Source organism: Thalassophryne amazonica, chromosome 8 (genome assembly GCF_902500255.1).
Source record: "Thalassophryne amazonica chromosome 8, fThaAma1.1, whole genome shotgun sequence".
NCBI lineage: Eukaryota > Metazoa > Chordata > Actinopteri > Batrachoidiformes > Batrachoididae > Thalassophryne > Thalassophryne amazonica.
This window is the reverse complement of record NC_047110.1, coordinates 15801730-15826310: the sequence shown is the minus strand read 5'-3', so window position 1 is coordinate 15826310 and position 24581 is coordinate 15801730. Positions and strand designations below refer to the sequence as shown.

Below are 24581 nucleotides of genomic sequence, written 5' to 3'. Positions count from 1 at the left end.
GTTTTGTAGTATAATCAAAAAAGTGTTACAGTGGTCCCTCGTTTATCGTGGGAGTTACAATCTAAAAATAGCCCGTATTACGCGAAATCCGCGATGTAGTCAGCGTTATTTTTTACAATTATTATAGATGTTTTAAGGCTGTAAAACACCTCACTACACACTTTATACACTTTTCTCAATCAGGCATGAACATTTTCTCACTCTTCTCTCGTGTGTAAACACTCTCAAAGTTCAAACCTTAGTAGGAAAATAAGACCAACCTGTTTTCAGGCCCAAACATTTGAGAAATAAAAATAGAACGTTTTCCTATAAATAATTATGATGGCTTTTAGAACTAACGAATTTAATTTTAACGATCAACCTACGAGGTTGGACACATAAGAAATTATTAATAGTGACTGACCAGTATTTCACAGATCCTCTGATCGCGCCTCTTCGTCCTGGCGCCGCGCCTTTTTCCACTGAATCAAACCTCGCTGCAGGTGTCTTTTTCCGCGTGAAGAACACAGTTATGAGTAGTTGTTGGCGCTCTTTTTTCTTCTGGGCGAGAAGATTCTTATTAACAGACACGCAGAACACAGAACACTGTAAAAAAAAAAAAAAAAAAAGCATGCAAAATTTGACTAAAAAATCTGCGAAACTGCGAGGCCGCGAAAGGCGAACCGCGTTATAGGGAGGGACCACTGTATTCTCTTTTCACATGTCAATAATTCTTGACGTGGATATTTGCTAGCTCAGTTAATAAGACACGCCTAATTTTTCAGATTCCTTTATTTTTAAAATGTATTTATTTATTTTATGTTAACAAACGAATGGAGAAGTCAAAACCTGATTGCAGCACGGGCGAAGGGAATGACAACACTACAGTTGTAATTTTCAATTTCATTGTCTAAAACGATCACACCACATATAGTTAAGCTCAGCGCTGCTCTGGCTCCAGGCTCTGGAGAAAAAGGCGAGCAGCGCTTTCTTTGCGGTCAGCGCTGTGGCCACGGATCGTGCTCGAGCAAAAGCAGGATTTGTATTAATTATTATGTAGTATAATCAAGAAAGTGTTATTTATGTAACATATGCATTGATTTGTATAATGGCACTGTTTATCATGTTGATCATTTTCGTTTTTATGTGGATTCCAGTGCTGGTTCATTTTGGCATATAATTTACACCACCTCTCGACCTGGTGTATATTTTCAGTGCACCGTGCGCCAACGACCACATTGATAAATGCCAAGTAGCGCAGCCATTTTGGCGTACACCCCATATACGCTCAAATATCGCCGTACGCAACGTTGATACATGAGGCCCAGTGTGTGGTAAATCTGTCTGAAGTAGGCATTTCAACACACAAGAAGCACCTGTCATTGTGTCTTCATCCCTAAACTCATACCTGATTATGGTGTCATTTCATGCCTCTTCACCAGCTCTTGTGTCCTTGCCTCTCACTTTGATTCTGTCTGCTTTGTGTTTTCATTCACTCACACTCTTGGCACCTGCTCACGTACCTTTGTCCCCCCCCCTTTCTACATAATTCACCTCAGTGCACCTTGTTAACACCTGTCTATTTAAACTCCGCCCAGCCACCTCACCTCTGCCAGTTTGTTGTCTGTGTACCCATCAAGCTCTTGATTTCAGTCCTGTTCTTGCCTTGCCATGTCCCGTAATCTGCTCTGTGTTTTTTTGACTGCACCTTTTGCCTCATCTCTGATGGCTGTGTTTGTTCTTGCCTGACCCTGATTGTACCTCTGCTCTGCTGAATGACCACATGTGTACCGTACCTAAGCCTGGAATAAAGACCATGATTTCTCTTACACCTAAGCCTGGTCTGGGAGTCTGCAGCCGCTTCAGGTGCGTGGCACCCGCCCATCATGACATACACAAGATTTAAGAAACAGTTTCCTTTAAGGCACACGGGAGACTTGAGCCTCAACTTTATCTTGTATGAAAATTCTCTCTCCCTCTCCTCTGTTTTGCACCGTCATCCACCTGTGTGGTTGCCATCCAGGATCCAAAGGGATTCTGCATTGTGGTAGATGAGGCAACACTCGGCACCAGCGCATACTCCCAGGTCTGACTTGTCCCAGTCCAGACAGATTGACCAAACCGTGCCGTAATGTTTGCATTTCTTCCTGACTGATGTAAATTAAGTCCAATACATATTCAAGGATTTGCAAATGTTCGTGTGTCTATTCCCTGAGAGGACCACATACTGGAGAAAGACGTACAACAACCCAGCAAGCAGCAGAAAAAAATCATAATTGAAAGAGTTAATGACTGCTAATAGTGGCCAGGTGTGAGCATTTGCATAACCAGTGATAAGTTCAAGGGACTTTGGAAAAGTGTATACTGGAGCAGAATAAGCTGGAAACATGCATTATATACCTCTAAATGTGCTTCATTATAAAAGCATATTAAGGCCAGATCAGCATGCGTGCAGTCTACGTGGCCCCTGACTTAGTTCAGGTCATAGTGAGTGCAGGCAACAGAAATGGGAACAGCTACAGAACTAACTACTTAACAAATTTGATTAAGTGGTTATCTTTAATTCATTGAAAAGGTTTCACACTACTTCACTTTCAAAGATGCTGTCTTGGTCAGGTCACTCTTGGAAAAGAGATGTCAATTTCAATGAGTTTTTTACCTGGGTAAATAAAAGAAATGAATGAAAAGACTTTATTAGCAAGGTGGCCTTCTGATATTGGCTACATTGCCTTTTTTTATTACTATTTTAATACGTACAATTACAATAACTGTTGCAGTAACTTTTCAAGTTTGACTTTTTCTTCAACTGTCACAATGAAAATGTTTTTTCCTTAAAGAATAGAAGCACTTCACTTACAACAGCCGTCATTTCAGCGACAGTCTGAAATGTCATCTCTTGTTCAGCGCTGGGATTCAGTTACTATAACCACCTTTAATCTCAGCGTACACTGTGCCTCCGAGAGGAAACGCAATCCCTCACCAGCACTAATGAGAAAAACCGCACACCAGGATTCTTCGTTGGCGATGTCAAATAATCTACAAAGGGCAGTTATTTATGGAGGGGAGTCACATTAATAATACATTAAAAATGCACCCTTATTTCTCGAAAAAGAACCTTTTATCTTAAGCTCATCGCTGCCTTTCAGTGACCTTTGCTGTTGTTGGGCTTTTATGTGCGGTTTCCCCTCGGGTTGGGCTGATGTGAACAGGCCTGTTACAGATGGATGGTTGTAATGGCTTCCTTCCATCTCAGCAAAACAAGACTCTGGGGACCATGCATTTTTTAGTGTTATGCTAATAGATGCCAAGCTTCCACACTGAGCACTGATGCTTTAAAACAAGCTGTTGCAGTTTGCTACTGTGGCGCTCCAGTTCTCTTCCTGGTCTAATATATCCTGGGTTTCGGTGTTAGATATTGATATTTGAGTCGCCTCTCTAAATAACAGGCTGGAGAATGTATAGGGGAATGAATATGGCCCTGTGTTGTTTGATTTAGCAGATTTCTCTGGCAGTCTCCAGAGCTGCACTCATCAGGTAAATGCTGTCAGACTCCAGTCAGCCAGTTTCCACTTCAGTCACATAAAGTTTATGGTGTGTAACATTTACCTCTGCCGAGGACCTTATGCTTTTTGTTTCCGTGTGTCTGTTAGTTGTTGGCTTATTTAGCAGGATATTTCAAAAGGACACTGAACGAATTATTTTAAAATTTGGCTTTTGTATAGAAAGAAGTGGTTAAAGTTTGATATGTCTCTGGGATCAAGGTGCAGGTCTGTCCTTTAAACTTTGATCCTGATTCCTTTGATCCGCATCCTATTTGATCATTAATTCTGATCAAGAGGCAGATGCTGCGTTGCAGCCTTGATAGATAGATAGATAAATATGTGTGTGTGTGTGTGTATTAATGCTGTCACGCAATAAAAAATTATTACAAGGTTTGCAACGAATTTAAATTAATTACATGTACAGTTTTTAATCACTCTTCTGCTCTCGGCTGTTCCCGTTAGGGGTCTCCACAGCAGATCCATTGTTTCCACCTCACCCTGTCCTCTGTATCTTCCTCTGTCACACCATTCACCTGCTTGTCCTCCCTTAGCACATCCATAAGCCTCCTCTTTGGCCTCCCTCTTCTCCTGCCTGGTGGGTCTATCCTCAACATCCTTCTCGCTACATTATAAAAATAATATAATTACTTGTTACAGTATGGAGAGTTAGCTTAACTGAGTTGGTTACTGGTTTCTTTCTTTGCGCACGATTGTTTCTTTTGTTGTGTTGAGACATTTGGTTCACTGATTAATCTATATTGTCTGCGCTTGTTTTTGTTTTTCCTCTTCCTTTTTGGCACTTGTTATGAATATGTATATATATATGTGTGTGTGTGTGTGTGTGTGTGTGTCTATATATATATATATATATATATATATATACACACATACACACACAGTTGTATGTAAAAGTTTGGGCACCCCTGATAATTTTCATGATTTTCCTTTATAAATCATTGGTTGTTTGGATCAGAAATTTCAGTTAAATATAACATATCACAGATGAACACACTGATATTTGACAAGTAAAATAAAGTTTCTAGTATTTACAGAAAGTGTGCAATAATTATTGAAACATAATTGGGCAGGTACATAAATTTGGGCACCCTTGTCATTTTATTGATTTGAATACATTTAGCAATAAATATTGGAACACAGAATTGGTTTGATAAGCTCATTGACCCTTGACTTCCTTACACAGGTGAATCCAATCATGAGAAAGAGTATTTAAGGTGGCCATTTGCAAATGTTTCCCCTCTTTGCATCTCTTCTAATGAGTGGCAACATGGGAGCCTCAAAACAACTCTCAAATGACCAAGATTGTTCAACATCATAGTTTAGGGGAAGGATACAAAAAGCTATCTCAGAGATTTCAGCTGTCAGTTTCCACTGTGAGGAACATATTGAGGAAATGGAAGACCTCAGACACAGTACTAGTTAAGGCCTGAAGTGGCAGGCCAAGAAAAATCTCAGATCAGCTGAAGTGAAGGATGGTGAGAACAGTCATAGTCAACCCATAGACCTGCGCCAAAGACCTACAACATGATCTTGCTGCAGATAGTGTCTCTGTGCATTATTCTACTATACAGCACACTTTGCACAAAGAGATGCTGCATGATGCTGTAATGCAGAGGAAGCCTTTTCTGCATACACATGACAAACAGAGTCACTTGAGGTATGCTAAAGCACATTTGGACAAGCCATCTTCATTTTGGAATAAGGTGCTGTGGACTGATGAAACTAAAATTGAGTTATTTGGACATAACAAGGGGCGGTATGAATGGCAGAAAAAGAAGACAGCATTCCAAGAAAAACACTCACTACCTACAGTAAAATTTGGACATGGTTCCATCATGTTGTGGGGCTGTGTGGCCAGTGCAGGTACTGGGAATCTTGTTAAAACTGACGGTCACATGGATTCTAGTCAATATCAGCAGATTCTTGAGAACAATGTTGAAGAATCCGTGACAAAGTTGAAGTTGCGCCGGGGCTGGATCTTTCAACAAGACAGTAACCCTAAATACTGCTCAAACTGTATTAAGGCAGAGGAACAAGTACAATGTTCTGGAATGGCCATCTCAGTCCCCAGACCTGAATGAAAATCTGTGGTGTGATTTTAAGCGGGCTGTCCATGCTCGGAAACCAATAAACCTGAGATATTTTGTAAAGAAGAATGGTCCAAAATACCTTCAACCAGAATCCAGACTCTCAGTGAAAGCTATAGGAAGTGTTATTTCTGCAAAAGGATGATCTACTAAATATTGATGTATTCTGTTTTCTGTATTCTGTTGGGGTGCCCAAATTTATGCACCTGCCTAATTTTGTTTAAAGAATTATTGCACACTTTCTGTAAATCCAATAAACTTCATTTCACTTTTCAAATATCACTGTGTTTGTCTGCTATATGTTATATTTAACTGAAATTGCTGATCCAAACAACCAATGATTTATAAAGGAAAATCATGGAAATCATCAGGGGTGCCCAAACTTTTACATACAACTCTCTCTGTGTTTGTGTGTGTGTGTGTGTGTACGAGGTCTATTAGAAAAGTATCCAACCTTATTATTTTTTTCAAAAACCATATGGATTTGAATCACGTGTGATTGCGTCAGCCAAGCTTGAACCTTCATGCGTATGCGTGAGTTTTTTCACACCTGTCGGTTGCCTCATTCGCCTGTGAGCAGGCTTTGAGTGAGGAGTGGTCCACCCCTCTCGTCGTTTTTTTCATTGTTTAGGAATGGCTCAGAGACTGCCGCTTTGCTTGATCCAAATTTTTTCAGAAACTGTGAGGGACATCAAAGTGGACACCATTCGAGAAATTCACATGGTTTTTGGTGAAAATTTTATGGGCTTCAAAGAGATTACGGAGTGTTACTGTCACTTTAAGGACGGCCCAGAGCGACTGGTGGTGTGCCGCGCTCCGAAGCTGCCATCGACAGGCTGAGCGACCATTTCATTTCTAAACGGATGACTGTATGGATCCGTGACCATCGTGTGCAATTTCTCTGGTTATCACAAGAGCTGGACATCAACCATTTTCCGGCAGATTTCACTTTTAACAAGAGATTTTGTCATGGAAAGCCGAGCGGAAGCTTCGCGCAACACGATGGATTCGCTACTGGAGTAAGACAAAGCCACCTCCGTTTTGGTCTCACAAGACGGCTTTGAGATGGCATTCAGACAGCTGTCAGTGGTTTTTCCATCAAGTGATTATCCGAGAAATTGTGGATGTGCCTGGACATGCCAGAACATGTCCTGTGAGGCTTCATCACCGCACTGCCGCGACGCGCAGAATTCCTCCGCACGTCTGTCTCAATGTGCCCAAAAAGTGCTGATGTCCACGTCTTTTCACAATTCCTGTGCTAGCCAGATGACATCCCGGATAAAACACAGCGTCCAGTTTGGAAATGAATGGTACATTCCACTGTTACAGGAGTTTTTGTCATGGAAAGAGGAGCGGAGGCTTCGCGCGTCGCGGTGGAGCCGCATGTCGCAAAGCAACGCCGTGATGAAGCCACACAGGACGTGTTCTGGCATGTCCACGCTCATCCACAATTTCTCGGTTAGTCACACGACTGAAAACCCACCGACAGCCGTCTGAAAGCCATCTCAAAGCCGTCCTGTGAGACCAACACGGAGGTGGTTTTGTGCCGCAGTCCTCCACTTTTCTTTCCATGAAAAAAACTCCTGTAACAGTGCCGAAAAAGTACTGATATCCCTCCTTTTCTTTACTGCATGCAATTTCACAGTGGACTGAATTTTTTTTTGTTTTTGTTTTGTTTTACATTTTGCTTCTGTAAAAATGAAGGTTTCTTTTTGCTTCACAATCAACAGGTTTATACTGTAAATTTGAATGTGCAAAACTCAAATAATACTGTAAAATTTAAGGTCTTCAGATTTTTTTTTACATTACAGTATTTTCTTTTAAACTTTATGGATATTTGCTCATTTTCACGGTAAATTTTATCATTAAAAATACAAAAAACTGTAAAAATCAAAGTTTTTTCCAGTCTCTCAATAAACTGTTATTTAACGTATTTCATACAGTAAAAGAAAATTTTTGGTTTTACGGTGCTTTACTGTTGCTGTTTGATGGTCTTTTGCTGTATATTTTGCTGATTTTTTTTTTTTTTTTTTTTTTTTTTACAGTATAGATGAGACGTACGTATGCACGTCATTTAGGAGAGAATAACTCAACTGTTTCAGACAAATATCAAAATTTAAAATTTTATACTCTTCTGTGACCCTTCTAAACAAGTACTGGTCATTCTGAACATTTTGAATACCTTGGAAAATCTGTAGCTGCTGCAGTTTCGCAAATACAACTGTATTTGAAGCAATATTTGTGACAAAAAAGGCGTGGTCATGGTTTAAAAGGGTGTGGTCATTTTGGGGCTGTTCATCCCGGATAGAGATTTTGGCACATATCCCAGGTTGTTCACTGGGGTCATACTCGTCTAGAAGAGTTGAGTTATCCTCTCCTAAATGATGTGCAAACATGTATAAGCTGGGAACTAGACTATAATCAAAGCTCACTGATCAGCATCACAGGGCATGTTCAAAGTTCATAATGACCACGATGATGGGGTGGAGATTAGTTGTTTAAATCAGAGAGAATCTTTACTGTGGGCGGATGGTTTATATTTAGCAGCGGGTTCAGACGCCATCAGAGCTGATCCAAGCATCTCTACCACGTATTTCTGCTCACGCGTTAAGTTCCGGGGGGAAAACTCGGCATATGGAACAGAGAATACATCTTGTTAGAACAATGCACTTACACTTCTTTAGTTGTTTATATGAGATGCAGCAAAACAGACTTTGCTGACTGGTGCGTCAGCTGCACTTTCATCTAAATCCACAGAGGAAAAGATTTCAGCATGAACAGCTTTAAAAACTACTGGGTGTTTTATTAGATGGAACAACAAAATTAGATCAAATTTATTCATATTTCAGTCAAAGTCTTTGTGTTGAAGAGTGGGATCACCAACAGGATTTTATCAGACCACTTCTGAAGAAGTAGTGATTTTTTTTTTTTTTTTTTTTTTTTACAAAGTATATATTTGTTGATACAAATGAAGAGCAATAAGAGATGATGCATCTGAAGTTCTCTGAATAACAGACCACACTTGACAAGTTTCAGTGAAACAATCAGCCAACTGGGGCAAAGTGTCCTCACAGGGGCGGTGCTCATGCAGTGCACATGGTGAAAAGCAACTACAGCACCTGATGACAGGTGTCTTGGTGCCGCAAAGTTTTGCCGTCAATTTTCAATTTCAATTTATTTTCATTTATAGAGCACCAATTCACAACAGAGTTGCCTCAAGGTGCTTCACACAAGTAAAGTCTAACCTTAGTAACTCCCAGAGCAACAGTGGTAAGGAAAAACTCCCTCTGAGGAAGAAACCTCAAGCAGACCAGACTCAAAGGGGTGACCCTCTGCTTGGGCCATGCTACAGACATAAATTACAGAACAATTCACAAAACGAATATACAGTGGTTCCTCGCTATAACGCGGTTCACCTTTCACAGCCTCGCAGTTTTGCGTTTTTTTTTTTTTTTTGTGCAATTTTGCGTGCTTTTTTTTTTTTTTTTTTTTTACAGCGCATTGTGTTGTGCGTTCTCATCAGGCGGGCCGGTCACGGCACTGGTCGGCATCACCGCGATTGGCTAAGGGAGAGCACACGCATTGTGTTCTGCGTCGTGATTGGCAAAGGGACTGTACACCATTGTCAATCAGTCTCCTCCGTGCCGTGTCTGCTGTACAGTACAGAATGCGGTCAGCTTGCCAAATTTGTTTATAAGAATCTTCTCGCCCAGAAGAAAAAAGGAGCGCCAACAACTACCCATAACTATGTTCTTCACTCGGAAGAAGACACCTGCACCGAGGTGTCACTCAGTGGAAAAAGATGCTGCAGCGGAGCAGCGCCAGGACGAAGTGACGCGGTGGAACTGTGAAATACTGGTGAGTCACTATTAATAATTTCTTATGTGTCCAACCTTGTAGGTTGATCGTTAAAATTAAATTCATTAGTTCTAAAAGCCATCATAATTATTCATAGGAAAACGTTGTATTTTTATTTCTCAAACAAATGTTTGGGCTTGAAAACAGGTTTTGATCTTTGTTTCATTCTATAATACTGGACTTACTGTTGTGAAAGTGTTGTGACACGGACCCACAACAGGGGGCGTTAATGAACGGACAATGGATAAGCCAAAAGTAACAATTTAATGTTGTGAATTGCACAACGACGTACAGACAATAACAATATGGTGACTGTCAATCATACACCAGGTGACGTGTGGGCAGGCTCGACGATAGAAGACGCCTGGCGAGAGAAGAGCCGGATCCCACACAGCTTCCACTGACAACGGAGCTGAAGAACACCGGAGCCGCCAAGCCCTGCACCCCAGGTGGCCGCTGTCTTCAGCAGTCAGACCTGGTACTGCTGGCAGAGAACAGAGACAGTCCTGATGAGTGTGAGGTCGCACACTCAGTAATCCCACAGTCTGTACACAATTAGGAGGGAGAACCTCCACCTCCAGCAACAATTTCACCCGTGCAGCTCCTGTTGGTCTCTTTCCTGGATGGAGTGAGAGGCGAAGAATGTCGTCCTCTCACTGTCCGCCAATCCAGCCTCCGACAGAGCCCGCAGGAACATGGCTGCACACAGAACAATGTTTTGGACAACAATGATTACAGCAGAGAAGGTTACCTGAATGGTATCTGATTTCTCGGCGGGGAGGTGGAGTTGCAGTCCGGCCTTTATGGTGGTGATGATGAGTAGTGGATGAGTGACAGCTGGTACGGATGATGAGTGACAGCTGTCACTCCTGGTCGCTCCGACGCCCTCTCGTGCTTGAAGCCCGCACTTCAAGCAGGGCGCCATCTTGTGGTGGTGGGCCAACAGTACCTCCTCTTCAGCGGCCCACACAACAGGACCCCCCCCCCCCAACGGGCGCCTCCTGGCACCCGACCAGGCATGTCCGGGTGACGGGTGTAGAAGTCGGCTAGGAAGGCCGGGTCCAGGATGAAGCTCCTCTTCACCCAGGAGCACTCTTCGGGGCCATAACCCTCCCAGTCCACCAGATACTGGAACCCCCGGCCCTTTCGACGGACGTCCAGGAGCCGGCGTACCGTCTACGCGGGCTCCCCGTCAATGATCCGGGCAGGAGGCGGCGCTGGTCCCGGGGCACACAGTGGTGAGGTATGGCAGGGCTTGAGTCTTGACACATGAAACATGGGGTGTATCCGCAGTGAAGCTGGCAGCTTCAGCTTCACTGCGGCCGGACTGAGGACTTTGAGTATGGGAAAAGGTCCGATGTATCTGTCCTTGAGTTTGTGGGATTCCACCTGCAGGGGGATGTCCTTAGTGGATAGCCAGACCTCCTGCCCGGGCTGGTATGCAGGGGCCGGGGAACGCCGGCGGTCTGCATGGGCCTTAGCCCTTGTCCGGGCTCTGAGCAGGGCAGAGCGGGCGGTACGCCACACCCGACGGCACTTCCTCAGATGGGCCTGGACCGAGGGCACCCCGACCTCTCCCTCCACTAGCGGAAACAATGGGGGCTGGTACCCCAAACACACCTCAAACGGGGAGAGGCCGGTGGCAGATGAGACTTGGCTATTATGAGCGTACTCGATCCAGGCCAGATGGTCACTCCAGGCCGTTGGGTGCGTGGAGGTCACGTAGCGGAGGGCCTGCTCCAGTTCCTGGTTCGTCCGCTCTGCCTGCCCGTTCGTCTGGGGGTGGTACCCAGACGAGAGACTGACGGTGGCCCCCAGTTCCCTGCAGAAACTCCTCCAGACCTGGGAGGAGAACTGAGGACCACGATCCGAGACAGTGTCTGATGGAATCCCATGCAGATGCACGACGTGGTGGACCAGGAGGTCTGCAGTCTCCTGGGCCGTCGGGAGCTTCGGGAGGGCCACGAAGTGGGCCACCTTGGAGAACCGGTCCACTATCGTTAAGATGGTGGTGTTGCCCTGGGACGGCGGGAGGCCCGTGACAAAGTCCAGGCCAATATGAGACCAGGTGCGACGAGGCACGGGCAGAGGCTGGAGGAGGCCTTGGGCCTTGTGGTGGTCGGCTTTGCCCCTGGCACAGGTGGTACAGGCCTGGACATACTCCCGGACGTCGGCTTCCATAGACGCCCACCAGAAGCGCTGCCGGACCACTGCCACGGTCCTTCGCACCCCTGGATGACAGGAGAGCTTGGAACCGTGACAGAAGTCAAGGACTGCAGCCCTGGCCTCTGGTGGGACGTACAATTTGTTCTTCGGACCTGTCCCCGGGTCCGGGCTCCGTGTCAGGGCCTCCCGGACGGTCTTCTCCACGTCCCAGGTAAGGGTGGCCACGACAGTGGACTCGGGGATGATGGTGTCAGGGGGGTCTGACGGCTCGGTCTTGACCTCCTCTTCATGCACCCGGGACAGGGCGTCAGATCGTTGGTTTTTTGTCCCGGGGCGGTAGGTGATCCGGAAGTCAAAACGCCCGAAGAACAGTGACCAGCGGGCTTGCCTGGGGTTCAGACGCTTCACGGTCCGGATATACTCCAGGTTCCGATGGTCCGTGAAAACCGTGAATGGTACCGATGCTCCCTCCAACAGGTGTCTCCACTCCTCAAGAGACTCCTTCACCGCAAGAAGTTCCCGATTGCCGACGTCATAGTTCCGTTCAGCTGGGGTCAACCTGCGGGTTGAAGACCGCCCCTGTCCATTTTCCATGTAATGTGGAGTTGTATCAGGAAGGGCATCCGGTATAAAACCTGTGCCAAGTCACCTTGCAGGTCCATAGCAGGTGTGCTGTGGTGACCTCAAGTGAAAACCAGAAAACCATTTCTACCTATAGCGGTAGGTAGAAATGCGCCTTGCTCGAAGCGTGGTGTTGCCAGATACAGACGATGGTTTCCACCTCAAAAGTTATAAAACCATTTCCATCTACTGCAGCAGTCTGAGTGGCTGAGTTCTCTATGAGGAAAGAGTTCATGCACTCTTTAGTTTTGTTTTAAAATGTTGTGTGGGCCGCTGAAGAGGAGGTACTGCTGGCCCACCACCACAAGATGGCGCCCTGCTTGAAGTGCGGGCTTCAAGCACGAGAGGGCGTCGGAGCAACCGGGAGTGACAGCTGTCACTCATCATCCATACCAGCTGTCACTCATCCACTACACATCACCACCACCATAAAGGCCGGACTGCAACTCCAACTCCCCGCCGAGAAATCAGCTACCAATCAGGTAATTTCTCTGCTAAGCTTAACTGTGACTAATAGTCTGATCTCATTTGCAGCCGTATCTGTTGAATTGGCGTTTGGTGTGGACTGCGACGGCTTCGCCTCACACCCCAAACCAGATAAGTGGTTTCACAGGAGCTGTACGAGTGTGTGATTGGAGGTGGAGGTTCTCCCTCCTAACTAAACACTGACTGTGGGATTACTGAGTGTGCAAACTCACACTCATCAGTACTGTCTCTGTTCTCTGCCAGCAGTACCGGGTCTGACTGCTGAAGACAGTGGCCACCTGGGGCGCAGGGCTTGGCGGCTCCGGTGTTCTTCAGATCCGTTGGTGGTGGAAGCTGTGTGGGATCCGGCTCTTCTCTCGCCAGATGTCTTCTATCGTCGAGCCTGCCCACACGTCATCTTGTGTATAATTGACATTCCACCATATTGTTATTGTCTGTACTTCGTTGTGCGATTCACAACATTAAATTGTTACTTTTTGGCTTATCCATTGTCCGTTCATTAACGCCCCCTGTTGTGGGTCCGTGTCACGACACTTTCACAACATTAAAATATATTTAAAATATGCCTAACTGATCCCAAACCAGACAGCATTTTATTCATCCACCCAATTCTATTTTTACAATTTCATCAGATGAGACAAGACGAAATACCTTCACCAATGACCTTTTTTTTATGACAGGCTGGACGCAATATATAATATAACACAATGGTAAAATACCCTCGGCCGTATGAGCATCTATATTATAATAGCCAAGTGGCCTGTTGTGTGCATCTGTGTGTATGGCTTCAATCACCCAAAAGCGGGGAGAGCTGACATTTGCCATTTGGTATGCTTATGTATTTTGGGTCAAGGATAAATGTTTTGAAAACGGAAAGTCTATAGGACAAATATTTTTTGAGAAATTATTGATTTTATCTAACCAGTAAACAATGGACTTTGTGCTCCCAAGCACCATGGGAGTTTGGGGATTTGGGGTTTTAAATGTTGTTGTGGTTCATGTTAGTTTTACAATGTTGTTAGTGTTATTGAGTTATTGTGTTTTGTAGTTCAGATGATTTAGTCAGTTTAGTTAAGTGTTATGTTGCTGTTACCATGAGCGACTTGAGTATCATACTCTTGGTACCATAAGTGAAAAGTGTAGAGCTTTTAATGGCTTCTGCCACAGTCTCTGTTCATCAAATTAAAAGCACCTGCTTATAGCAGAATTCAGAAAAGACAAAAAGCTCTGCTTCTATGCATACAATTTTGATCGCAAACTGTGGAGAGCTGACCCTTTCCATTTGTTATGTTTATTTATTTTGGGTCAAGGACGAATGGTGCCAAAACTGAACGTTGATACGATTAATATTTTTAGAGAAGTTGCATATATTAGCTAGCAACGCTGAACAGTGGACATTAATATTTACATTATGACTCTATGAACATGGCATTTCAGCCGGGGGCAGTAAATCATCTATATATTAAAAGCGTGTGTGTGTGTGTGAGTGAGAATTTATTTAATAAATTCAATGTAAGTATATAATTGTAAATATGTTTAAAAATACATGGATGACACAAGAAAGTGAAAACACTTATTTCCATTGTGGTCCATTTAAAAATCAAATGACAAACTGTGTGGGCGAATGTGACAGACAAATTCCCTCGGCTCTTTCTTTCTGGTGGTGCATTTCACAATCATTCATATGGGCAAGCTACCACTGCCAGAACATGTATGATGTTTACAGCAGCTGCTACAGAAAACTCTGATGTACTTGTCTGTGCTGTGCTTTTGTTTCGCCATTTTAACATTTCTGACTTGATTCATTTAAGGAATTTTACCACCATTCATCGTAGTCTGAGTTCATCATGTTACTGACTTGCAGTAATGATAAAAATTTCAGCCCCACTGCTGCATGTCATTTCCTGATTTATCAGTCTCTCTCTCTTATCATTCTTCCACTGCCACTATCAAATGAAGTCACAACACTAGAGTCCCTTGATTGATGAGAGTAGTATCAACTCAGAACATGACCCCACTTTGGTTCCAACTGCACTGAACTACTGAAAGAACCTTTTATGTTTTGAGCAATTTTAAAAGTAATTTAACCACATACAGCAACACATCCAGGTACAGGTACTATCAAAATAAATATAAAAATAGTTAAGCTATCACATTTACATAAATTTACAATTTATGATGATTTATGTAATTAATTTAAAGCCTGATTTATGCCTCTGCAGCTCTGTACCTCTGTGCCATGCAATGATGTGCGTGACAGTTTAAAGTTCTCCATCACTGGATTATGTTTTATTCTGGACTAATTTGACCCTCAACAAGCTTTTCTTTCTGCAGTCATCACATCCAAATCAAATTTAAGCTGAACAAGTTCCTCTTTTATCGACTTCATGCTTTCAGAAAGCACTGTAACTAGGTTTAAGGATATGATTCCTTCTTTATGTTCTCTAATGCCATATACCAACACAGTGCAGAGTAGCTACCTAAACTCTGTAAGTGAGATAGAGTATCTCGTCAATAGTTTTATGTCCTCATTGAAGACAACTTTGGATGTTGTAGCTCCTCTGAAAAAGAGAGCTTTAAATCAGTGCCTGACTCCGTGGTATAACTCACAAACTCGCAGCTTAAAGCAGATAACCCGTAAGTTGGAGAGGAAATGGCGTCTCACTAATTTATAAGATCTTCACTTAGCCTGGAAAAAGAGTCTGTTGCTCTATAAAAAAGCCCTCCGTAAAGCTAGGACATCTTACTACTCATCACTAATTGAAGAAAATAAGAACAACCCCAGGTTTCTTTTCAGCACTGTAGCCAGGCTGACAGAGAGTCAGAGCTCTATTGAGCCGAGTATTCCTTTAACTTGACTAGTAATGACTTCATGGCTTTCTTTGCTAATAAAATTTTAACTATTAGAGAAAAAATTACTCATAACCATCCCAAAGACATATCGTTATCGTTGGCTGCTTTCAGTGATGCCGGTATTTGGTTAGACTCTTTCTCTCCGATTGTTCTGTCTGAGTTATTTTCATTAGTTACTTCCTCCAAACCATCAACATGTCTATTAGACCCCATTCCTACCAGGCTGCTCAAGGAAGCCCTACCATTAATTAATGCTTCGATCTTAAATATGATTAATCTATCTTTATTAGTTGGCTATGTACCACAGGCTTTTAAGGTGGCAGTAATTAAACCATTACTTAAAAAGCCATCACTTGACCCAGCTATCTTAGCTAATTATAGGCCAATCTCCAACCTTCCTTTTCTCTCAAAAATTCTTGAAAGGGTAGTTGTAAAACAGCTAACTGATCATCTGCAGAGGAATGGTCTATTTGAAGAGTTTCAGTCAGGTTTTAGAATTCATCATAGTACAGAAACAGCATTAGTGAAGGTTACAAATTATCTTCTTATGGCCTCAGACAGTGGACTCATCTCTGTGCTTGTTCTGTTAGACCTCAGTGCTGCTTTTGATACTGTTGATAAAATTTTATCACAGAGATTAGAGCATGCCATAGGTATTAAAGGCACTGCGCTGCGGTGGTTTGAATCATATTTATCTAATAGATTACAATTTGTTCATGTAAATGGGAAATCTTCTTCACAGACTAAGGTTAATTATGGAGTTCCACAAGGTTCTGTGCTAGGACCAATTTTATTCACTGTATACATGTTTCCCTTAGGCAGTATTATTAGACGGCATTGCTTAAATTTTCATTGTTACGCAGATGATACCCAGCTTTATCTATCCATGAAGCCAGAGGACACACACCAATTAGCTAAACTGCAGGATTGTCTTACAGACATAAAGACATGGATGACCTCTAATTTCCTGCTTTTAAACTCAGATAAAACTGAAGTTATTGTACTTGGCCCCACAAATCTTAGAAACATGGTGTCTAACTAGATCCTTACTCTGGATGGCATTACCCTGACCTCTAGTAATACTGTGAGAAATCTTGGAGTCATTTTTGATCAGGATATGTCATTCAATGCGCATATTAAACAAATATGTAGGACTGCTTTTTTGCATTTGTGCAATATCTCTAAAATTAGAAAGGTCTTGTCTCAGAGTGATGCTGAAAAACTAATTCATGCATTTATTTCCTCTAGGCTGGACTATTGTAATTCATTATTATCAGGTTGTCCTAAAAGTTCCCTGAAAAGCCTTCAGTTAATTCAAAATGCTGCAGCTAGAGTACTAACAGGGACTAGAAGGAGAGAGCATATCTCACCCATATTGGCCTCTCTTCATTGGCTTCCTGTTAATTCTAGAATAGAATTTAAAATTCTTCTTCTTACTTATAAGGTTTTGAATAATCAGGTCCCATCTTATCTTAGGGACCTCATAGTAGCATATCACCCCAATAGAGCGCTTCGCTCTCAGACTGCAGGCTTACTTGTAGTTCCTAGGGTTTGTAAGAGTAGAATGGGAGGCAGAGCCTTCAGCTTTCAGGCTCCTCTCCTGTGGAACCAGCTCCCAATTCAGATCAGGGAGACAGACACCCTCTCTACATTTAAGATTAGGCTTAAAACTTTCCTTTTTGCTAAAGCTTATAATTAGGGCTGGATCAGGTGACCCTGAACCATCCCTTAGTTATGCTGCTATAGACTTAGACTGCTGGGGGGTTCCCATGATGCACTGAGTGTTTCTTTCTCTTTTTGCTCTGTATGCACCACTCTGCATTTAATCATTAGTGATTGATCTCTGCTCCCCTCCACAGCATGTCTTTTTCCTGGTTCTCTCCCTCAGCCCCAACCAGTCCCAGCAGAAGACTGCCCCTCCCTGAGCCTGGTTCTGCTGGAGGTTTCTTCCTGTTAAAAGGGAGTTTTTCCTTCCCACTGTTGCCAAGTGCTTGCTCACAGGGGGTCGTTTTGACCGTTGGGGTTTTTCCGTAATTATTGTATGGCCTTGCCTTACAATATAAGGCGCCTTGGGGCAACTGTTTGTTGTGATTTGGCGCTATATAAATAAAATTGATTTGATTTGAATTGATTTAAAGCTGTGGAGTTTTCTGATCCATTTGTAATCAGCGTGCGCACTGCAAAAACTATTAAAATATGATGGCAGATGAAGGAATGAAAGCAGAAAAGTGTCAAATCACAGCCTTTTGTGTCTGATTTAACAGTTGCACGTCTAGCCTGTGGGTCCGAGTCTGAGCACGGTGTGAAAAAAACATTTTATGTGATGTGAATGAAAAATCCGTTATACAAAATCCGTTATATATGGTTTAGGGCTGCAGCTATTAATTATTTTAGTAATCAGATATTCTATTGATTATTCTTGTGATTAATCTCTCCCTAAGCAATGGCACAATGTCACTGTGCCAGTGAGACATTTTGCTGAAATGGTGATGGGATGTGGTTTCTGTTTTGTTTTGTTTTTTTCCCATCTTGTAAAATTTAACCATTTTTGATTTTTTATTTTTTTAAAGGTTGGTGGACTGGCTCCCGTTAATTTTTTTTAATCCCTCTTTCTCTGCAATTCAGCAGATGCATTTCAGCTGGAGGTTGAACATGCAAGCCTCGCAGTCAGTTATTTATTATTATTATTATTATTTTATTTTATTATTTTATTCAAATTACAGTGTTTGTGAAGCTTTGTGTGTTGTCTAAAAAAGTGGCTATTAAAAAGTGAAACACTCATTGTGAGTCTGAGCAAAACACAGAAGAAAGAGTGGACTTTTGCCGAGAGGATCTTTCAGAAACTGTTTGTCAGTGTGGCCGGGGATGGAGCTGTGACTCACCCAGTGTGAGCAGAGTGCTGAGCCCCTCACACCGGGGAGAGAGAGACAGCAGCCGGCCGCCAGGCAAGTCACTCCCCATGTAGAGCGGACTGTGTCCTTTTTAAAAATAGACAAACACACTGTTTCACTTTATGCAGATGGTCAGCATGGACCCTCTTTTGCTTAAAAGGCTTTATTTTACTCTGTGTGTCGCGTTGGAAAGCGGTAGCTTTTAGATTAGCCTTTACATGGTTTATGGGCATGCTCTAGTCTTCTTGTGTTTTTTTTTGGGGGGGGGGGGGCGTTACAGCACCACACACAGGCCTGGCATATGTACTACAGCGTTAAACTAAGCTTAGAGGCACAGAATTTGCCACAAACATTTTTTGTAATCAAATTATTCAAGTTACTCGACTAATCGTTTCAGCCCTAATATGGTGTTTATTTCATGGAAAACATACAAAAACATTGGGACTTTTTTTGTCTGGTGACTGCGAATATCTGGTTTATACAATGATGGTTTGGGTGAGTTTTATTGAATGTGGGACCGAACAATAAATTTGCTTTGCAAAGCTTTGATGATGATGTCGCCTTCCATCCCACACGGCTAACTTTATTTTCCCAAATTTTTCTTCTGTTCCAATCTGAAGGGAATCTGTACATCTTGAAGCCCTTGTGTCTATTTCTGCATCCAAATGCAAAGCAACCCAGCATTTTCAGTGAATAAATAAATACATAACTAAAATGGCTGGATTTCCATGCATACAGATTAATAGAGAATGCTATTTTGGACCCAAGATGGCACCATGTGTCTATTTCTGCATCCAAATGCAAAGCAACCTGGCATTTTCAGTGAATAAATAAATACATAAATAAAATAGCTGGACATGTTCAGGAAAGTTGTAGTTATGATTATAGTTAATAAACACCTGTGTGGTGTTGGTGCAACTTTGAAAAGTTGTGACTGTGTGGTACGTTAATGTCACTTATACTAATGCAGCATCACAATGTTTACTTTGCTTCCAGCTGACATTAGCAAAGTAATGCAAAGCAAAAAGAAACGTCTGGAGAGTCTGACAAAGAACTACATGAAGGGGAGCCAAAGCAAGCTGGAACAACTGTGGAATAGTTATCACAGCCAAAGGTTTGCTCTATTATTTCTAATCTTCCATATCACTTTTTGTGTGACAGGTTAGCTTGTTTCATCAAGTGTAAAGAATATGCAACCAGTGAGTCAAATGGAATCATTACATTCATGAGCTGAATCTGTGGAGGTGTTTAAAAACAAAAAGTATAAACTGTATCAAATACTGTAGAGAAAGAACAAATGAATACATTTCAATAACACATTAATTTGAGGACCTCCAACCAGTATCAGAATCAAATTTATTGCCAAGTAAGGTCTCACATACAAGGAATTTGATTTGGTGGTTTTGATGCATAAACAACAATAAAAAGCTACTTCTCTAAGAAGTAAAAGAGTAAAAAAGGCAAGACTATGTTCACTGTTAAATATAACGTAATGGATGGAACTGTGCAAAAGCACATGCTTGGTGTGCAGGTGTACAGTACCTTACAGTAGAATGCACACATGCATGTGTGTGTGTGTGTTTGGCTTCAATCCCGCAAAAATCAGGGAGAGCCAACATTTGCCGTTTGGCATGCTTATGTATTTTGGGTCAAAGTTGAATGCTGCAAAAACAGAAAGTTAATAGGACAAATAATTTTTGGAGAAATTAGTCATTTTAGCTAACCAATAAACAGTGGATGCTGTGCTGCAATGCACCATGGGTTTTGAGGCTTTAAATGTTGTTATTGTGGTTTATGTTAGTTTAAAAATGTTGTTAGTGTTATTGATTTAGTGTGTTCTTGTAGCTCAATTGGTTTTGTCAGTTTAGATAAGACTCATGTTGCTATTACCATGAGTGACTTAAGTTTCCTGTTGGTACCATGAGTGACAGTGCCACTGTCTTTATTTGTCAAATTAAAACCACCTGCTTACAGCAGCTTTGCATGCTTGTTGCTAAGTACTTTCTGGACTCACGCCATTCTACAACCCCTGGCAATAATTATGGAATCACCGGCCTCGGAGGATGTTTATTCAGTTGTTTAATTTTGTAGAAAAAAAGCAGATCACAGACATGACACAAAACTAAAGTCATTTCAAATGGCAACTTCCTGGCTTTAAGAAACACTATAAGAAATCAGGAAAAATAATTGTGGCAGTCAGTAACGGTTACTTTTTTAGACCAAGCAGAGGGAAAAAAATATGGACTCACTCAATTCTGAGGAATAAATTATGGAATCACCCTGTAAATTTTCATCCCCAAAACTAACACCTGCATCATATCAGAGCTGCTTGTTAGTCTGCATCTAAAAAGGAGTGATCACACCTTGGAGAGCTGTTGCACCAAGTGGACTGACATGACTCATGGCTTCAACAGGAGAGATGTCAATTGAAACAAAGGAGAGGATTATCAAACTCTTAAAAGAGGGTAAATCATCACGCAATGTCACAAAAGATGTTGGTTGTTCACAGTCAGCTGTGTCTAAACTCTGGACCACATAGAAACAACATGGGAAGGTTGTTAAAGGCAAACATACTGGTAGACCAAGGAAGACATCAAGCGTCAAGACAGAAAACTTAAAGCAATATGTCTCAAAAATCGAAAATGCACAACAAAACAAATGAGGAACGAATGGGAGGAAACTGGAGTCAACGTCTGTGACCGAACTGTAAGAAACCGCCTAAAGGAAATGGGATTTACATACAGAAAAGCTAAATGAAAGCCATCATTAACACCTAAACAGAAAAAAACAAGGTTACAATGGGCTAAGGAAGAGCAATCGTGGACTGTGGATGACTGGATGAAAGTCATATTCAGTGATGAATCTCGAATCTGCATTGGGCAGGGTGATGATGCTGGAACTTTTGTTTGGTGCCGTTCCAATGAGATTTATAAAGATGACTGCCTGAAGAGAACATGTTAATTTCCACAGTCATTGATGATATGGGGCTGCATGTCAGGTAAAGGCACTGGGCTGTCATTACATCATCAATAAATGCACAAGTTTACGTTGATATTTTGGACACTTTTCATATCCCATCAGTTGAAAGGATGTTTGGGGATGATGAAATCATTTTTCAAGATGATAATGCATCTTGTCATAGAGCAAAAACTGTGAAAACATTCCTTGCAAAAAGACACATAGGGTCAATGTCATGACCTGCAAATAGTCCGGATCTTAATCCAGTTGAAAATCTTTGGTGGAAGTTGAAGAAAATGGTCCATGACAAGGCTCCAACCTGCAAAGCTGATCTGGCAACAGCAATCAGAGAAAGTTGGAGCCAGATTGATGAAGAGTACTGTTTGTCACTCATTAAGTCCATGCCTCAGAGACTGCAAGCTGCTATAAAAGCCAGAGGTGATGCAACAAAATACTAGTGATGTGTTGGAGCGTTCTTTTGTTTTTCATGATTCCATAATTTTTTCCTCAGAATTGAATGATTCCATATTTTTTCCCTCTGCTTGGTCTAAAAAGTAACCGTTACTGACTGCCACAATTTTTTTCCTGATTTCTTATAGTGTTTCTTAAAGTCAGAAAGTTGCCATTTGAAATGACTTTAGTTTTGTGTCATGTCTGTGATCTGCTTTTTTCTACAAAATTAAACAACTGAATGAACATCCTCCGAGGCTGGTGATTCCATAATTTTTGCCAGGGGTTGTAGCAGGGGGCAGTTCAATGTAAGGACATAATATACCTGTAAATGCATTAGAAATACATGGATGACACAAGAAAATGAAAACGCCTACTTCCATTGTGGTCCATTTAAAAATCAAATGACAAAATAGAAGTAGAAATAAAATAATAATAGTGTGTATGTGATAACAAGAACTTAAAGAATTTATAAATACATTAAGACAGTAAATTAACATTAAAAAATTACATAATTAACAAGAAATAAAAGGGTTGAATTCTACTTCTATGTAAAAATTGTTGAGGCCTAAGGTTCTAAAAACATTCTGGACTCACACGCCATTCCAACTCATTATACAAGCTTTGATTAACTTATTACCACCCTTACCACAAAAATGTCAGCTGCCTATTTTATAAACACTACCCAATCTAGAGCCCTTGGATTGCCACGGGCAACACGCTAGTTATTTTTGTGCTACATAACAGAAATAATTTTGTCATTGTGCTGACTGTTCCATATTTCTGTGTTGACAGGCAGAAAGCAACACAGCAGTATTCTCAGCAGGTTTCTTCTGCGCTGCAGCAGTGGGAGTCCGAAGCTCACCGAGCAGAGGAACAAGAGGAAAAACTCAATGTCAGTTCATATCCATGTTGACCTACTCTCAAAGTGTGCAATCAAACTTCAGCTTGGCATGAAACCACATCTAAAATGTTTCATATATAAAAATCTCATTATAGAATTTAAATATTCCCCCAGCATTTCAGGATAATTTTAAAAGAAAATTCCTTTTCGATACTATTATGTCAGCTCTCATAATATGTAGTCTGGGACACAAAGTCCTTCCAGTGCTGTCTAAAGGCCTAGTCACAGGGCACTTAATGAAGGGCAGTGAAACCCAAACAAACAAGAAATCCGGACTTTCGTTGGCTTTTTATGACATTGACCTTCACCTTCATTAACCTTTTTGACATTAAGCTTCATTCCTGCATGTGGCGCTTCGTCAGGATTTTTAAACTCGAAAAATTTGAACGAATGCCACTTGCTGTTCTTGACGATTTCTTATCATTTGCTTAGTTTTTGTAACGTTAGTGTTTAGTTTGACTTCGTTTGACAAGCTGAATGTTTTCATACAGTACAGAAGCTGGTTTGTGAACGCTACTGTGGAGGAGAGATGCACCTCCTCCGTTGGAGGTGTTGATGTGTGGTGTGGGGCTTCTGCTGCTTTGTGTGATGATGTGAGTGCGGTTGCTGTCATGCCGTGGTGCTGGCTGGCCAGGAAGAATTTGTCGGCCTCCTTCGCCAGCGCACGGCAGTCTGTGATCGTGGTGTTGGCCAGCATTGCGTGCACCTTGGGAGGGAGCTGCTGCACAAAAAGTCCGGCCGGTGTCCTCTCAGGAGCTGCAGCATTCTGTGAACTCTGAAGGACTTGCTGTCCTCCAGCCCGTGCAGAGAGACGAGCCTGCTTTGAGGAGGTGATCCTTGATCGCTGTGTATTTCTTTACAGCAGGGGGGCGTTGCAGTAGCGTGATCAGCCTCATTGCTGTGGAGCTGCTGAGGGCTGACACGACATAATAATATTTTGTGACTTCTGCGGTGATCTCTCAGAGCAAACTGTGTCTCGGTTTCTGCAAACCATGCAGCAGTTTGCAGAAGTGGGACATTGAGCATCAAGTGTGGGAAAAAAGTTCCAGCAGCAGCGGACATTCGCGTGTGAACAGCTTTGAGCCACAAAGGCGTGACATATGAAAACAGAAAACCCAGTGTGATCGTAAATGGCTGCATTCTTTTCTGAACAACATTTCAGTCACTGAATTATGTACGAGACAGTCCTTTTGTGCGTGTGCATGACTGACTGCTTGATCCAGACAACCGCAGCACCCGGTGTTCTCCCCCCCCCATCTCACTCTCAATGCTGAAACTCCTCTTTCCATGACAAAAGTAATGTGCTGAAAAAGTGGTATGTCCACCTCGTCTGCCATTTCTGTAGTAGTCAGATGACGTCCCGGATCAACACAGCTTTCATTTTGGAAATGATCTGGTCGTTTCAGCCTGTTGATCGCCGCTCGGAGCGCAGCGCGCCCTCTGCCATTGTGCGCCGTCTTCAAACCGGTTGTAACACTCCTTAATCTGTATGATCCTTATAGAATCGTCCCTGAAAGCCGTCTGAATCTTCCGAATGGTTTCCACCTGGCTGTCTCTCACAGTTTCTGGAAAGATTTGATGCAGCAAAGCTCCAAATTGTTCAGACATTTTCCTCACAATAAAAATCCGACGAGGAGGGTGGACCACTGCTCACTCAAAGCCTGCTCACAGGCGACTGACGCAACCGACAGGCGTGAAAAAACTCACGTATGTGCACGAAGGTTCACGCTTGGCTGATGCAAGCGCACATGATTCAAATCCATATAGT

At 42.4% G+C, this 24581-nt stretch overlaps 1 protein-coding gene across 2 annotated transcripts in view; it reads left to right on the top strand.

The window, feature by feature from the left end:
* sycp3 (synaptonemal complex protein 3) overlaps positions 1-24581 on the top strand; it is a 79872-nt gene that overhangs the window by 15516 nt on the left and 39775 nt on the right. For both annotated transcript variants that reach the window (XM_034175764.1, XM_034175763.1), the window contains exons 4-5: positions 19498-19615; positions 22705-22804. In XM_034175764.1, coding sequence (XP_034031655.1) covers positions 19498-19615; positions 22705-22804 — 218 coding nt within the window. The remainder of the gene's footprint in view (positions 1-19497; positions 19616-22704; positions 22805-24581) is intronic.